Genomic DNA, 18392 nt, shown 5'->3' on the forward strand with positions numbered 1-18392 from the left:
AGGATATAGTCACTTATATTATATGACTGAATTAAAAAACAAAGCATAAAAATACCCTTTGGTTTCTGTTTCTGTATCATCATCCACCCAAGTATAGATCTGCGTGGCCAAAATTCCAGAAACATCCAGTTCTTGTACATCATGGCTGGAGGCAATTGCTATGCAATTTCTATTTGCCTGAAAAATAAATCATGTTAACTTTTACAGTAAAACGGTATATGGTATATGTTTAAAGAAAGTCTCTAAAAACATGAACAAAAGTATGCTTATTAACATTTTAAATTAACTTTAATAATTAAATTTTTAGTAAAATAATCATAAGCTTGAACTGAATAGATATGATTATATTCTAGGAATTCTACTAAATCTATCAGAAAGCTAAGTAGAAATGAAATGGTTGCACTAGCTCATTTCCTCTCTCTTCTCTCATCTTCTAGATTACTTTATTCTTAGTATCTGTACAACCAAAAATGCACACAAGTCCACTGCAGTAGCTCACACTTGTGGTAGCTGCATGGGAAAACAGCTGGGTCTCTGAACACAGTGACGTTCTCTAGTAATAGAACCCACTGGAAGTCCAGCTACTACTATCTGGCCTGTTTCTGTCACTCCGCAGGAGTTGGCAGGAAACAAGTCACTGGTAGCCCAAGGAATAAGTGTGAAAAGATTCATCTTGTAGTGGCTGCTTCTACTGCTAGATACAAACTATCTGTTCCTAGTCAGAGAAACTGGATTCTTACATTATCGAACAGCTTCCAATCAACTAAAAATTAACTTGCTAGCTTTAATATAGATAAAATCTTAGACAGATCACAGTTCTTGGTACAGATAACATCCAATGAAACATGGGAACATTTCAATCTTAATGCCATTTTAAAAAACATGAAATATGGGGGCTGGAGAAAACTCAGAGGTGCACTAGATTCTCTTCCAGAGGTCCTAAGTTCAATTGCCAGCAACCACGTTGTGGCTCTCAACTATCTATAATGAGATCTGGTGCCCTCTTCTGGTGCAGAGTGTATAAATAATGAAATCTTAAAACAAAATTTGGATGAATGCAAAACTATAATATTAAAGGGAGAGAAATTATATAATCATGTGTATACAAATAACCAACAGATTTTATATCTGGGGGTGACTATTCATTTCTACTTACTTATACTTTTTGTTTTGTTTTGGTTTTGTGAGACAAGGTTTCTCAGTAGCCTTGGCTGTTCTTTTTTTATTTTTTTATTTTCTATATTCTTTGTTTACATTCCAAATGCTTTCCCCTTTCCCTGTTCCCTCTCCCCATATGTCCCATAAGCCCTCTTCCCTCCGCCCATTCCGCAATTACTCCCCTCCCATTTCTCCATCCTGGTACTTCCCTACAATGCTTGATCAAGCCTTTCTAGGACCAGGGCCCTCTTCTTCCTTCTTCTTGGGAATCATTTGATATGCTAATTGTGTCTTGAGTATTCAGAGCTTCTGGGCTAATTAATATCCACTTATCAGTGACTGCATTCCATGTGTACACTTTTGTGATTGGGTTAACTACTTAGAATGATATTTTCCAGTTCCAACCATTTGCCTAAAAATTTCATGAATTCATTGCTTTTAATTGCTGAGTAGTATTCCATTGTGTAAATATACCACATTTTCTGTATCCATTCCTCCATTGAGGGACATCTGGGTTCTTTCCAGTTTCTGGTTATTATAAATAAGGTTGCTATGAACATAGTGGAGCATGTGTCCTTGTTGCATGCTGGGGAATCCTCTGGGTATATACCCAGGAGTGGTATAGCAGGGTCCTCCGGAAGTGTCATGCCCAGTTTTCTGAGGAACCGCCAGACTAATTTCCAGAGTGGTTGTATCAGCTTGCAATGCCACCAGCAGTAGAGGAGTGGACCTCTTTCTCCACATCCTCGCCAACACCTGCTGTCTCCTAAGTTTTTAATCTTAGCCATTCTGACTGGGGTAAGGTGAAATCTCAGGGTTCTTTTAATTTGCATTTCTCTAATGAATGATGATTTCGAACATTTCTTAACGTGCTTCTCAGCCACCTGAAGTTCTTCAGGTGAAAATTCTTCGATTAGCACTGTATCCCATTTTTTAATAGGGTTATTTGGTTCTCTGGGGTCTAACTTCTTGAGTTCTTTGTATAAATTGGATATTAGCCTTCTGTCAGATGTAGGGTTGGTGAAGATCTTTTCCTAATTTGTTGGTTGCTGTTTTGTCCTTTTGATTTGTCCTTTGCTTAGCAGAAACTTTGTAATTTTATGGGGTCCCATTTGTCAATTCTTGATCTTAGAGCATAAGCTATTGGTGTTCTGTTCAGGAACTTATCCCCTGTGCCCATGTCCTCCAGGGTCTTCCCCAGTTTTTTTTTCTATTAGTTTCAGTGTGTCTGGCTTTATGTGGAGGTCCTTGATCCACTTGGGGTTGAGCTTAGTACAAGGAGATAAAAATGGATCAATTCACATTCTTCTGCATGCTGACCTCCAATTGAACCAATTGAACCTCCGAGCACCATTTGTTGAAAAGGCTATCATTTTCCACTGGATGGTTTCAGCTCCTTTGTCGAAGATCAAGTGACCATAGGTGTGTGGGTTCATTTCTGGGTCTTCAATCCTATTCCATTGATCTGCCTGCCTGTCACTGTATACATACCATGCAGTTTTTAACACTTTTGCTCTGTAGTATTGCTTGAGGTCTGGGATAATGATTCCCCCAGAAGTTCTTTTACTGTTGAAAATAATTTTAGCTATCCTGGGGTTTTTGGTATTCCACATGAATTTGAAAATGTCTCTAATTCTATGAAGAACTGAGTTGGGATTTTGACGGGGATTGCATTGAAACTGTATATTGCTTTTGGTAAGATGGCCATTTTAACTCTATTAATCCTGCCAATCCACGAGCATGGAAGATTTTTCCAATTTCTGAGGTCTTCAATTTCCTTCTTCAGAGACCTGAAGTTCTTGTCATACAGATCTTTCACTTGTTTGGTTAGAGTCACACTAAGATACTTTACATTATTTCAGGCTATTGTGAAAGGTGCCATTTCCCTAACGTCTTTCTCAGCCTGCTTATCCTATGAGTATAGGAAGGCTACCGATTTGCTTGGCTTGGTTTTATAATCAGCCACTTTGATGAAGTTGTTTATTAGGTGTAGGAGTTCTCTGCTAGAGTTTTTTGGGTCACTTACATATACTATCATGTCATCTGCAAATAGTGATAGTTTGACTTCTTCCTTTCCAATTTGTATCCCTTTGACTGCCTTATGTTATCTAATTGCTCTAGCTAGAATTTCAAATACAATATTGAAAAGATGTGGAGAGAGAGGGTAGCCTTGTCTAGTCCCTGATTTTAGTGGGATTGCTTCAAGTTTCTCTCTATTTAGTTTGATGTTGGCTTCCTATTTGCTGTATATTGCTTTTACTATGTTTAGGTATGGGCCTTGAATTCCTGTTCTTTCCAAGAGTTTTAGCATGAAAGAATGCTGAATTTTGTCAAATGCTTTTTCAGCATCTAATGAAATGACCATGTGTTTTTTTGTTTTTGTTTTTTGATTTGGTTTTTTCGAGACAGGGTTTCTCTTGTAGCCCTGGCTGTCCTGGAACTCACTCTGTAGACCAGGCTGGCCTCGAACTCAGAAATCCGCCTGCTTCTGCCTCCCAGAGTGCTGGGATTACAGGCGTGCGCCACCACCGCCCGGCTTTTTTGTTTTTTGTTTTGTTTTTTGCTTTTTTTTTTTTTTGACATGTGGTTTTTTTTATTTTGAGTTTATGTAGTGGATCCAGGGCAGATCTCATGCAGACTCTAAGAGAACACAAATGCCAGCGAAAACTACTATATCCAGCAAAAGTCACAACCACCATAGATGGAGAAACCATGATATTCCATGATAAAACCAAATTTACACAATATCTTTCTACAAACCCAGACCTACAAAGGATAATAGATGAAAAACGCCAAAACAAGGAGGGAAACAACACACTGGAAAAAGCAAGATAGTAACCTTCTTTCATCAAATCCAAAAGAAGACAACCACTCAAATATAAAAATAATATCAAAAATGACAGGAGGCAATATTTACTATTCCCAATAGTGAATAAATAAAGAAAATAATAACTTAATAAAGAAAGAATATTGAAGGCAGTAAGAGAAAAAGGCCAAGTAACATATAAAGACCTATCAGAATTATACCAGACTTCTCACCAGAGATCATGAAAGCTAGATCCCATGCAGACTCTAAGAAAACACAAATGCCAGCCAAGACTACTATACCCAGCAAAACTCTCAATCATCGTAGATGGAGAAACCAAGATATTCCATGACAAAACCAAATTTACACAGTATCTTTCCACAAACCTAGCCCTACAAAGGATAATAGGGGGAAAACTCCACTACAAGGAGGGAAACTACACCCTGGAAAAAACAAGATAGTAACCTTCTTTCATCAAATCCAAAAGAATATAACCACTCAAATATAAAAATAACATTAAAAATGACAGGAAGTAATATTCACTATTCCTTAATATCTCTTAACATCAATGGACTCAATTCCCCAATAAAAAGACATAGACTAACAGACTGGATACATAAACAGGACCTTACATTTTGCTGCATACAGGAAACACACCTCAGTGTCAAAGACAAGCACTACCTCAGAGTAAAAGGCTGGAAAACAATTTTACAAGCAAATGGTCTCAGGAAACAAGCCAGAGTAGCCATTCTAATCTCAGATAAAATTGACTTTCAACCTAAAAGTCATCAAAAGAGACACGGAAGGACACTTCTTGCTGGTCAAAGGAAAAAAATCCACCAAGAAGAAATCTCAATTCTGAACATCTATGCTCCAAATGCAAGGGCAACCTCATTCATAAAAGAAACTTTACTAAAGCTCAAAGCACACACTGCACCTAACACAATAATTGTGGGTGACTTCAACACTCCACTTTCCTCAATAGACTGATCAGGAAAACAGAAACTAAACAGGGACACAGTGACACTAATTGAAGCTTTGGCCCAATTGGATTTAACATTTCATCCTAAAGCAAAAGAATATACCTTTTTCTCAGCAACTCATGGTACCTTCTCCAAAATCGATCATATAATTGGTCACAAGACAGATGTCAACAAATATAAGATTAAACTAATCCCATGCCTCCTATCAGAGCACTATGGAGTAAAAGTGGTCTTCAATAGCAACAAAAACAATAGAAAGCCCAGATACACATGGAAACTGAACAATACTCAATGATACCTTGGTCAAGGAAGAAATGAAGAAAGAAATCAAAGGCTTTTTAGAATTTAATGAAAATGAAGGCACAACATACCAAATCTATGGGATACAATGAAAGCAGTACTAAGAGGAAAACTCACAGCCCTGAGTTTTCTAAAAAGAAATTGGAGAGAGCATACACTAGCAGCTAAATGGCAAACCTGAAAGCCGTGGAACAAAAAGAAGCTAATTCACCCAGGAGGTATAGAAGACATGAAATCATCAAACTCAGGGCTGAAATCAATCAAGTAGAAACCAAGAGAACCATACAAAGAATCAACAAAACCAGGAGCTGGTTGTTTGAGAAAATCAACAAGATAGATAAACCCTTATCCAGACTAACCAAAGGGCACAGAGACAGTATCCAATTTAACAGAATTAGAAATGAAAAGGGAGATATTACAACAGAAACTGAGGAAATTAAAAAAATCATCAGATCCTACTACAAAAGCCTATACTCAACACAACTGGAAAATCTGGAGGAAATGAACAATTTCCTAGACAGATACCAAATACCAAAATTAAATCAGGATCAAGTAGATCATCGAAACAGTCCCATAACCCCTAAAGAAATAGAAGGGGTCATAGAAAGTCTCCCCACCAAAAAAAGCACAGGACCAGATGGTTTCAGTGCAGAATTCTATCAGACCTTCAAAGGAGACCTAACACCAATACTCTTCAAACTATTCCACAAAATAGAATCAGAAGGAACACTACCCAACTCGTTCTATGAAGCCACAATTATGCTGATACCAAAACCCACAAAGATCCAACAAAGAAAGAGAACTTCAGGCCAATTTCCCTTATGAATATTGATGCAAAAATACTAAATAAAATTCTTGCCAACTGAATCCAAGAACACATCAAAATGATCATCCACCATGACCAAGTAGGCTTCATCCCAGGGATGCAGGGATGGTTCAATATACAGAAATCCATCAATGCAATCCACTACATAAACAAACTCAAAGCCCTGGCTGTTCTTAAGCTCACTCTCAGAGCAGACTGCCTTTTTATGGAGGAGGAACACATTATAGTGTGTGGACAGTAACACACACATAGATATTACAACTTGAGAACTACCTAAGGGGTTAACTGCACTTCTGCCTGATTTAAAAGGTACTCAGAAGCTGAAGCAGGAGTCTTACTTGAAGTAAGGAGTTCGAAGAATGGCCTGGCTGGATAATATTTTAAAGTTAAAAATAAATATGTACACATACACTATTTAAAGTATCCTTTAGGTATACATGAAAAATCATAACTCTACCCTTTTAAATTAAAAGAAAAAAAAAACAGTGAGACACCAGAAACTATGCTGTATAGCAGTTTGGGGAAATTAAAATGGGATGTGATTCAGACAAACTTCACTTTAGACAAACTTCACCTTGGACTGTTATAATTAAGATGACATCATCTCCAAGAGCTTACAAATATCTCTAATGAGGACTTTAAGCAGTCAACTAAAAACTACTGAGAAAACACAAACAATTTTTACAGAAATACATCAAAGACAGAGATCTGCTAATATATGAGTTTAAGTTCTAGAATTATATACAGTAAACTCATATAAGGCCCAAGAAAGCCTTTTTGGATTAACTAATGCATTATCTTGCATATATTTTAAAGTTATTGGTTGATAGTCAAATACCTAATACTGTTCTCTGTGTAGAATAGTTTATTATATTTCCCAATAATAAAACTACATTAGTAAATTATATAATAGTTTTACTAAAGACAAATCTTACTGAGATAGTAATTTAAGGAATGGGAAGTAGATTTGGAAGTAGAGTACTATCACTGAGTGAACTGGTAAGATGTTCTCCAATAAGGAATAGTTATAAGTCATAGAAAATACAAGTATCTATGTACTTACCTTATTAACAGCAAAGGCAGTAATGATGTCAGATTCCTTATGAATAATTCTTGCTTTACCTCCAGGATACCCTAGATCTGCTTCTATCTAAATAGAAAAAAGTATAATATTACAATTGCTATTTTATTAATAAAACAAATGAATATATGCGAATTATTTAGTTATTTCATACGTTATTTTAACAAAGTTTTCAAATACATCAATACTAAATGTACTATACATGTTAATTATACCAGAAAAGAATTTGATGAGCGTAATTTTTAAGTTTTTTTCATATGAAAAATTACAGTTGATAAAACATAGCTTCTTGAGCTATTTATTTCAAGAACACTAAAGTACTTTTAAAGGATCAAGACATTCTAATAATTGAAGTAAAGATTTTCCAAGAGTTTAAGTAGTGTAATTATTTAATAATACATATAAGCATTGCAAGGAAGGTCAGGTGGTAATTAGTCCAGCTTTACAGACCACTGTAAGTATTTTTAGTATTTTGTTTCTCCCTTTAAACCACTTACTACAAAGTCCAAAGGCCATTCTTAGTTCTTAGACTAACAACTATTGTAATCTTACCAGCTAATTGTAGGTTACTGACTTCTGATCTAAAATAACCCTCCACTTAATAAGGAGAAACTGGAGTCCGGGCGAAATGGTAATTCATTCAAATCAGTAATTCATTTTAGTAGTTGAATAAATTCAAGTGAGTTTATATGAGGATAAATATTTGACATTCTGTGTATCCATTTATGTATGTATAACATTTTTTTTTTTGAGTTAAGAAGCAAATACTATAACATCAGCATTTCCAAAATAGGTAGTTGGAAAGTTCAGGCAATTAAAAGAAACATTGCTTGTTTTGCTTCTTTTTACCTTAACATCCTTACCTTTAACCATCTTAAATAGGCTATTAAGAAATGTTTTAAATCACGTTATGAAATGCAGAAATCATTATTTTGAAATTAGCATATAACAAATTTATTTTTTTTTTTTGCAGAAAGCTTAGATGCCTGCACATTGATTTAAAAAATTATTTTAGAAATGGCCCCCAGAATGACTATTTAATTGAAAGGTGCAGAGTCATATGCAACAACAAAGTCTACATATTCTGATTTATAGTTCCTGGATATATAAATGTCAAATGCAGTCAATCTAAAATATATAGATAATTTGTAAAATAATTTCAATGTTTGATAAACATTCTGGGTTGAGGGGTCTACTTCTATAATAAGGCAAGAATTAGTTCTGACCCATTCCTATATTTCCTAAAATAAAAACTGGAATTATCCATTTATCTATTTGGTATCTAAAGTACACACGAGGCTGCTCCAGTGGTTTTGGGTTATCAACAAAGTACACCAAGAGACCACTACTAGAATTGAAAGTATTAGAAGAGACATGACCACTAAGGAATTTAAAGTATTAGAAGAGACAAGACATTTTCACAGACTAGAGGGTCTGCTGGTAACATGGAGCAGGAACAAGCTTGCTCAAAAGGAGAACTTTCTCCAACTTTACCATGGAAGGAAAGCAGGCACAAATGAATTTCAAAACAGCTTTCTCAACATGGGAATACATTCTTATCTGATACAATGTTTTCAACAGCATGCTGTTAAGATGGCCTGCCTGAAATTCAACTGGGGTGATATTTTAAATATGAAGGTTCTGAACCCCATGTCAAATAGACTATTAAGTCCCATAAGGGTGAGCAAAGAAATGGAGCCTAGCATCTCAAGAGCTTCGTGTAAAGTTTATCTAAGAATGACTATACAGAAAGAGCAGGACCTGGATGGAATCGGGCTGGAGCAAGAGCGAGAAGGGTGAGGGGTGGGGATCGGGGAGTCTAGGATTTAAGATCTAGAAAACAGGCGGGTTCAGTTTATGGAACAGCTTTAAACACTATAATACAAATCCAATTGTCAGAAAAATGTTTAGAGGCCATCAAATTATTTTGGAAAATCTGTTAGGACCTGAAACAAAGGATGTGAGAATGGCTGTCAGAAAACAGGGTAAGAAGTTGTTATGGCTGAAGAGAGTACTGGGGAGGACTGGATCAGGAGCGCAAGTAGTAAGTGGTTAGAAGGAGATAGATTGTGCTAATGGGTTGTATTCTTGCAAGATCAATCAAAAAGGAAAATAAAAACAGAACTAAGTATTCTCAAGGAAAGATATAGGTGAGGACAGGTTAGAAGTTGTCAGTAAACCGGCTAACACAAGCAACTTTGGTGTTATAGAAATTACATGAAGCAACAATGTTAGGAAACTGACAGGGATCAATAGTAATAAAGGATATTGAAATGCAGAAATGAGAGAGGATAGAAACTGGCAATGAATTTAGAATACTTCAAAGCCAAATTATGACAAGAGCAACCTTGGTCAAATGGGCTAGCAATAATACCTAACCATATTAGGTTTTGACACCTAGTGAAGAGAAGGAGGAACATTAAAAGGAACTGATATTTTGTTTTTTTTTAAACTGACAAGTTTTCTAATTATGTTTGTAATATGAAAATGAGGAAATGGCAATTTCATGGAAGAGCAAATCTACAATAAACTATAACAATTGGCAAAATTTAAGAGCCGACTATGTCATATGTTAGAATGAAAGGTAAATGAGATCTTAAACACTGCTAGTAAAACTGTAAAATGGTATAATCACCCAGGGAAACACATGGGACAAGTTCCTAAAGAGTTAAAACATATACTAAGGTTATAGGTACAGTTCTGTGATAGAATACTTGGCTAGTACATTAGAGACCCTTGCATCAATATCTAGTAGTGTAAAAATCTATACCTACCATGTAAGTCAGCTATCTAACTCCTAGACATTTATACAAAAGAAATAAAATTCTCTATATAAAGACTCTTATAAATGAATTTTAAGGCAGCCTTATTTGAAACTGCTCCAAAATACAATCAAATCACTAGGTTAAAAAGATGAACAGATTATGATCCAATCATACAATATAATAATTATCAACAACAGGAAGTAATGAACTATCGAAACACATGACACAGAGTTATCTCAAAATGATTATGCTAAATTGATTATGCTAAATAAAACATAAAGACAAAAATAAATGCTAAGCACGGAGGCTTGTGCCTGCACTCCACAGCAGCTGGAAGGTTGAGCAGAGACTGCCCTGAGTATAAGGCCACATGGGGCTACACAGTGAGCTCCCGGCCAGCACAGGATTCAGAATGAGATTCTGTGTTAAATAGAACAGCAAAAATAAAATAATGACATATGACTTCACCTATATAGAATTCCTGAAAATGAAAATTAACTTACACAGTTGTGGCTACTTGGGGAAGAACATGACAGAGATGAGAAGGGAGGAAAATAGGATTAAAAGAGGTTGGTGAGGGTCGATGTATATACTCATCAGCTTGAAGGTGGGGACAGCTAAACTGAACACGCTACAGACTTTAAATATGTACAGTTATTTAAGTTCACAAAATGATTTCTTTTTTACTTTTTAAAGACATCATAGGAAGTTCCCTTATAACATTTTTATGTGTGTTACTATACTCTGTTCTAATTCATCTTCCTCTCTTAATACCCTTTCCCCCCCTGCTCTTCTTCTGTTGGTTCCTTTTCTCTTCATGCCACATACTCCCATTATCCTTTGTTATCTATTTCTTTAAATTGAAGCATTTCATCCTATACAAAAAGTGACTCTTGAGATTTTCAAGAAACAAAACTTAGAAGATTTAAGAAGCTCATGAAATATTCAAGGCTCAAGTAACTTAAGAGTTCAAGAAAGTTCACAAGAGTTCTTAAAGCAGTAAAGAATTCCTAGGCCAAAGAAGGCAGTCTGTGAGGATAATAAATTAGGCAGGGAGCTGCAGAGATGCATATTTTGTAATATCACTCATTTGAGGTGCACTTTTCAGTGATGCAGCTGCTTTTGAGTCACATATGCTCATGCAAGTAACATCAGTAAATTAATAGTTTTGCCACTGCAGTCCCATTTCTCTGGTCTGTCATGGTATCCTTTTGAGGTGAAAATGAGGTTTATTCAGTCACATAAACACCATCTTTGTTCTCTTTTCTCATTTAAGATGTTTGCCTCTCTGCTCATGGTCTCCTTCTTTCATGACCTAAATACACACACACACACACACACACACACACACACACACACACAGGCTCACATAAAGAAACATGATATTTGTCTGAATCTGGCTTACTTTGCTTAAAATAATGATTTCTAGTTCCATCAATTTTCCTGCAAGTGCCAAAATTTCATTTTCCTTTAAGGAAACCATGTACCATAGACAGAAACCTAGGCTGGCTCCGTTTCCTACCTACTGTGAACAGTGCAGCAATAATGAAGAATGTGTTAGTATCTCTGTGGTGTATTGACTGAAGAGCCCTTCAGGAGTAGGCAGAAATGAAATGTCTGGGTAGGTGAATTCTATTTTTAGTTTTCCGGGGAAGCTCCACATTCTTTCCATAGTGCATGTTCCAGTTTATACTCCTATGAGCCATGTGTAGGGTTCCTCTTTGTTCACAGTATGAGTTAAAATAAGAGTCACATCTGAATGTTGTCGCTACAGAAAAAAATCTAGGAGTTTTTTATGTTTGTATAAATTCTTATTTGCTCTGCTTTAATTTCAAGAACTTAGGTACTTTAAATGCACAAGGCATTTGTGTTATACACTATTCTTCAGAGTAAAATAAATATAGTAATTGCTATATTTTTCAAGTAAGAGAGAAGTTTGACTTTCAAAGGTGATACTTGCAAACACAGAACAATGCTACTGGACTTTATACCTCTTGATGTAATTACATTTTCTAAAAACTTCAGAGGTATTTACTCAGAGAAATCTGTAGCCAACACAGGGAACATTCAACTCCCTTTAAAACTGCATTCTTTTAATTAACAAACGAGGGCCATTTTTTATGACTGCAACATTTAAGTTGATAAGATTAAAGAGTAAGTTGAGGGGATGAATCTCATTCCACTGGAAACCAAGTCCAGTTGAAAACCAAAATGCAAATCTCTTCCTGTTCTGGTTAAGAATGCAATTTTTAATTTCAGTTGAATGACATTAATGTACCTTATTGATGTTTGGCTCCTCCATCATAGAATTTTTGATGGTTTCACTGCTGTCGTCTAATGACTTGATTAAGAAAGAATAATCACATGTCAAAGAGTAAAGATGAGATGTAACATGCACAACACTGAGGTATTTTTTAAACTTATATTTGTAACCAAATTACTAAAAATGAATAAAAATAATATCTTCTTAAATTTCATATATTAAAAAAGAAATATATGCTGGAGAATGTATAGTTAGAGAGTAAGAAATCTTAAAGGCTCAAAATCCCTTATCTACCACTATAAATTGTATTTCACTGCACATTTTTATTTTTTACTCATTGATTTTATAATGTTGATATTAAAACATTTTATCTAAGGTACATTATATGTGTAAATTCAGAGCTTCTGGTGTCAATTAAAAATCAACGTCAATCTATTGTCTTAAACACTGTCTTACTTCCATGAAATATAATTCCTCCAGAAAATATCCTTAGTTAAAAATTCCAATTTCTACCTTTCAAATTTTCCTATGCATGTTGCCAGGAATAGTTGGTAACTTGCTTGGAGGCATAGAGCCTCACTCAAAGGTGACATTAGTACAGGTTAAAGAAAAAGCTCAGTCAGGACTTTAAAGTTCTCAGAAAATAAAATACAACTGATAAAAAACAAAGATGTTAACTGTTAAATCCAACTTTTATTGGAATGGTTTTAATAGACTACCTCAAACTATGTGTATTTATTTCCAAATAAATACAATCACTGTGGGAGAAATTTCAGTTAAAACTAAAAGAATGTCCAATAAACTACATTATACTGGAAAAGAAAAGCTCTGAGATACATAAAAATTTTAAGATATGATAAAGAAATGAAGTCAGATAAAGAAATGGCAAAACTTCATTTTCAATTATGTAAAGGAATAAAAAATAGCATCAAAATACAAAACATGCTATTTATCAGTCTTCTGAGTAACTAAATTCACAATGGCTTTAATGATCATTTTAATTTAATAATACACAACATGCAATTTTATGAATACCCCAAACAGGCAACTTAATTGCTAGCAAAGATTAAATCATTTTCTAACAACTCTATAAATTTAAGACTTTATTTAACTCTATCCAACCTATGTTTTTATTGTTTTTTATCATACTCCTTTCTCTTTAGGAGTATCACAGTCAGCAATAAAACTACAAGGGAGTAACAAATTATTACTGCTAAGTCTAAAATGGGAAGTAGTAGGAATTCTACATCCTATGAAACCCAAGGTCTTTTTCTATCATAAAAGGGGATCTTTCAAGACCTCATTTTCTCCTTAGCCCAGACGAATAAAAATCTGTGTGTGTAGCAGAGATTGAGAAAATGGGAGACAGTGGAAACAGCCTGGGTCACAGTCCTTCCATCTTCCCATCCCTTCTCCACCCTCAAAAAGGTCTAGTTACCTGTTTCACAGCTACATTTATACTTGTGCTAGTTTTTGTACCATGGCTTCCTATAAATTACAAACTAGCCAAAGGTGGCAAGGGAAGAACACTAGCCACCCTTGCCTCCATGTAGCCAACTGCATATGCATTCATTTTCCTTTACAAAACACACACCACAGCAAATTTCTCAAGGCTTTCAAAGATTGAGCTAGTGTATTTAGTATAAAAATATTGCAAAGAACTTAAACAGTTGCTTTGTAGATTAAAAAATCCAGGAAAATACTTAGCTTACTGATGTTACAAAGAAGCTGTTACCTAATACTTGTATTCATGCCTTTTATTAAATAAACTGCAATGAAAGCACTTTTCAATTTTTCAGAAGGTATCACAAATATTCAGACAAAGCTATGATTAAAACTCTGTTCCATTATCCTCCCCCTGATACAGAGAATACAGCAATGACTACTCAGTTGTGGGCTCAATACAACATGTTAAATGTATAACATTTGTTACAAATTTTAAAAAGTCAATATTGTTTTAGAAATACATTAAACCAAATGTAAACCCCATACCCATAATATAAAATAGATAAAAATGTACAAGTTTACTTATTAATTGCTATTCTCATACAATATGGCACAGCTGTACCAGTGTTTCTCTATGCTGACTCACCAGGATTACCCAGTGTGCAAATGCATGTTAAAAGGCACACTATCAAAAAAGTAGAAAGCTGGGTGAGCATTTAAGACTTCAGACAATGCAGCAGTATCCATGTAGAATATATAAGAATGCCATAATTATAATTCATTTTAGAAAAACATATTTTAAAAAGTATACCTCTCTACCTAACAGTTTAATCAGTCATACAGTCTTGTCTAGCATATTCACTGTTAACTGTAATTTTCCATTTTCTTGAGCTGTGTTAGTAATAATTCAAAAACTAAATATATAACAATATTTTCACAGTTACATTAATAAGTAAACACCATTCATATCTGCCTAGATTTTAATATGATATTGAAGTATTTACTTTTAAGCAAATAGTCACAGCATATCCATCCACTTGTTTATTACAATTTGTTACTATGGGAAAGGAACATGATGTAAATACATTGTAATTTCAAAAAAAAATTCAAATAAACAACTCAGTACTTAAAGTTATATATGAAAATTACCTTTTTGCAATGTTTGATGCTATGGCTTTGGTCTTTTCTCCCACTTCAAAACCAGTACAAAGATTATTTTCAGACTAATTACTTGTTACTCAGAACATGGCTCAGAGAACATCTGTCATTTATACTTTGTTAATGACTCCAGAGGGTAACTGGCTAACTATAACTGTGTCTACTGTTTAAGTTCCCCTAACCATTATTAGTTGTAAAACATTTTGTATAAAGAAAAGAAAAATGATCTTCATGGTAAGATCTTCATGTTATCAAATGCATTTTTTAATAACTAAATAATCCTCTCAAAAAAAAGGAAAAAGAAAAAAACCAAGAAATCCCAACCCACTGTAATATTTTCAAGGTATAATCATGCTGTTACAGTTTAACTATAAACTACTTTAGAGTTGTGAAATTTCTTTTATTGATATATAATTCACAGAAAGAGAAAAATATGCATATTCAATAAGTTTTCAGTAGGTAAATCAGTTTCAACTAAGAGTTCTCTTAGCTTTCGTAGGAAAATCACAGAAAGTGTCTCTTAACTAGTCATATAATGTAAAACATGATGTGCAAGATTCAGACTCTCAGAATCTATTTCAGAGGAAAAAGCTCCAAGAACATGATGCAAAAATATTGTTCATTCACTTATAATATAGTTAAACATTAAAATTTATGATATCAAATGGATTTTCTAAAAAGACTGACAAACTTCAATTAGTTTATTGGTTACAGAATACTATATAAAACTTTAGTAATAAAAGAGTAAAGAGTTTTAACATATACAAACCTCATTTAGACATCTTTTCTTTGTGAATATATTTCTGATAAAGGTTTCTTGAATTTCTTCCTGTTTCACCAAGTACTGCCAAAGCCTCTTCACAGATAGTGCGAGATGATTTTTAGATCTATAGATACATTACATTAATTATTTATCTCACAGATTTCTGATTAACTTCACAATTCCTTAGACCTATACTACTGTTTAATTAGAATAAATTGGCTAGGATCACACCTCATGACCTAAGAAAGCAGCCAAAGAGCTTTTTTGTAAAAAAAAAAAAAAAGCTGATCATATAACTGATATTTTATGATTAGTGGACAATGTGGTTCCTATTAGTTTGTCACTGTAGTGGGAAAGCAGACAAGTTGACCATCAGTAATCTGAACTTTTTTTAGTTTTGGGTTTGGTTTGTGTTTTTTGAAACAGTGTCTCAAAACTATGGTAGGACTGGAACTCACTATGTAGACCAGGTTCAAACTCACAAAGACCACCTGCTTTTGTCTCTGCTTCCTTAGGACCTGCACCTCCGTGCTTGGCTAAAATTTAATACTTTTTAAGAGATGATATGACATCCAAAATGTTTTAGGTTTTAGAGCATTCTAGATTCTGCACTAGAGATACTTATTCAAGCATTTACTGACATTATAAAGCATTGATTTATGTCTTATCCTAATATGAAAGTGATATTTATAGCTATGAGCTAATAAAATTTTACTGAAAAAACAGGAATAGAGCTGAATCTGGCTATAGTAATTTCTTGAACTGCGAACAAAGGACAAAGAATTTTTAAAACGTTGTGTTTCATAGAAGACAACTAGAAGCAGAACGGTTTTTTGTTGTTTTTTTGTTGTTGATTTTAGTGTGTTTTCTATAGACCAGTAAGTCTATAACCTCTATGTTCCTGGCCAAAAATGCTTCTGCAAGAACAAAATGGATGACACTGAAGAACTAAATACACTGTTAAGTAAACATTTATTCAGGGAAACATTTTCTACTAGATAAAGCAAGTATTGTATAAACTTACCTATAGGTCAATCATTTTCTTTTTGTGGATAGTAAAAGAGCTGCTGATTAGTTATTATTCTGTTGCAGAGAAGGAGTTCAATGCAAGTACACTCCTCAAGCTGTATCTAGCCAGTCTGTCTCATATTTTCACAAACTCAAGTTTACCGGCTCATACCCAAGCCTCCTTTTGTTACATATTCGGTGTGGTTGCTTTTACTCTGCAATGCCACAGTTAGCTAGTCACAATAAGGGATCCTAAAAAGCCAGAACACTTACTACCATGATCTTCAACAAATATGTTTGATAACCTTTGAGAATCACAAGTATTACACAAAAGACATAGATTTTTCCTAGAACAAAATGTTAAGCATGAACTGTAAGTATTTTTTTCTCTAAACACTACCGAAAGATCGCCTGATTCTCCAAAACTCTTTATTATTTTTTCTTTTTGGCAAAACAATAACAATAACAGCAACAATAAAACAATATCCATGGTAAAACCTACTTGAAAGGAGTGTTTGTAGGTTCTAGTAAAGCTTTGTGACGGAGTATTGCAGGGCCTGCAGACACATTCTCTTCAGAAGTGTGACTTGAGATATAGTTTTGAGGGGGTCCACCATGGATTTCAAGTCGCCGGAAAAGAACTTGTTCCCAGCACTGAAGAGTTTTTAGAACTGCATGACAAAGAGGTGAACTAACTGGTAGTTCTAAAGAACAAAAACATAATTGATAAGTGGTTATAATCTATGTAAAATACTTTTGAGAAGGCAGGGGATATTAATAAAATTTAGTAGACTATATGGACACATAATCTGGTATTTTAAAGATAAAAAATGTCATAAATTTGTATGACTATTTCAACATTACTACTTAGAAATTTAATTTCACATGAAAATGTTTTTGAAGATTATGAAAATGTTTATGGAAGAAAAATTTAGTGCTTTAATTTTTGAAACAAGTGAGAATATCATTTAGCATTTTTGTTTAAAATTGAGAATAAGCAAACTTATATAATCCTGACCATGAAATAAAGCACTAATTTAACTATTTTTGTTTATCTACTCACATCTAATAACGGCCTTGATTTATAATTCTGAAAATTACCTATTGATTTATTACAATAGAATGAGTATAAATTTTCTTTCCTCTATTATCCCAACACAATCACAAAATTTTTATCATTAAACTGATATTTTAGTATATGAAAAACCACAGTTCACAGCTGAAGCATCTTCCTTTATTGTCTATATAACCATCTCCTACTGGGGAACTTATAACTATTTTTGAAGGTTTATAGGGTTAGTATTTATAGGTCTAGTTCCAGGTAGAGATATAGTCTCAATATAACAATATCAGGTTCAGAGCCTTTGATTTCCCTCAGCAGCTATAAAAACATTTAAAAATAGTTTATACCTTAAAGAAATGCATCCTTTACTATAGGCACTCATTTAAACTTTTTATTTATTTAGAATACACATAAAGAATAACAACTGGCACTGAGCCATACTAAAATGTTTATTACCTGAAAGATCATGACCTGCAAAGGGATAGAAAGTCTTCAAATTGTTGAGCACCAACTGGACCATAGCCAATCTCATCAAAGACCAACTAAAAATAAAAAATTTCCCCATTAAAGATTTACACGAGATCTAGAAATGATGCCATTCTTTAACACAACAATTTCTTAACAGCAATTATTTTTAAAGATATACATCTGTAAAACCTAAATGATCTATACATATAACTAATAATTCATGTCAACATTATCCAAAACAGTGAAAATAACCTAAATGCCTGTCAGGAAAGTTGTAGGTAAATAATGATAGTTTTAAAGGATG

The 18392-nt window shown here is 34.1% G+C and overlaps 1 protein-coding gene across 6 annotated transcripts in view; it reads right to left on the minus strand.

The window, feature by feature from the left end:
• Window positions 1-18392, minus strand: part of Dmxl1 (Dmx like 1) — a 158013-nt gene that overhangs the window by 38561 nt on the left and 101060 nt on the right. For 4 of the 6 annotated variants that reach the window (XM_052155921.1, XM_052155924.1, XM_052155920.1 and 1 more), the window contains 6 exons: window positions 18077-18162; window positions 17060-17261; window positions 15556-15673; window positions 12198-12260; window positions 7137-7223; window positions 56-177 (listed from right to left, as the gene is read on the minus strand). In XM_052155921.1, coding sequence (XP_052011881.1) covers window positions 56-177; window positions 7137-7223; window positions 12198-12260; window positions 15556-15673; window positions 17060-17261; window positions 18077-18162 — 678 coding nt within the window. The remainder of the gene's footprint in view (window positions 1-55; window positions 178-7136; window positions 7224-12197; window positions 12261-15555; window positions 15674-17059; window positions 17262-18076; window positions 18163-18392) is intronic. The other 2 variants (XM_052155925.1, XM_052155922.1) reach the window with 1 other exon arrangement.

The sequence above is a fragment of the Apodemus sylvaticus genome, chromosome 13 (assembly GCF_947179515.1).
Source record: "Apodemus sylvaticus chromosome 13, mApoSyl1.1, whole genome shotgun sequence".
NCBI classification, from domain to species: domain Eukaryota; kingdom Metazoa; phylum Chordata; class Mammalia; order Rodentia; family Muridae; genus Apodemus; species Apodemus sylvaticus.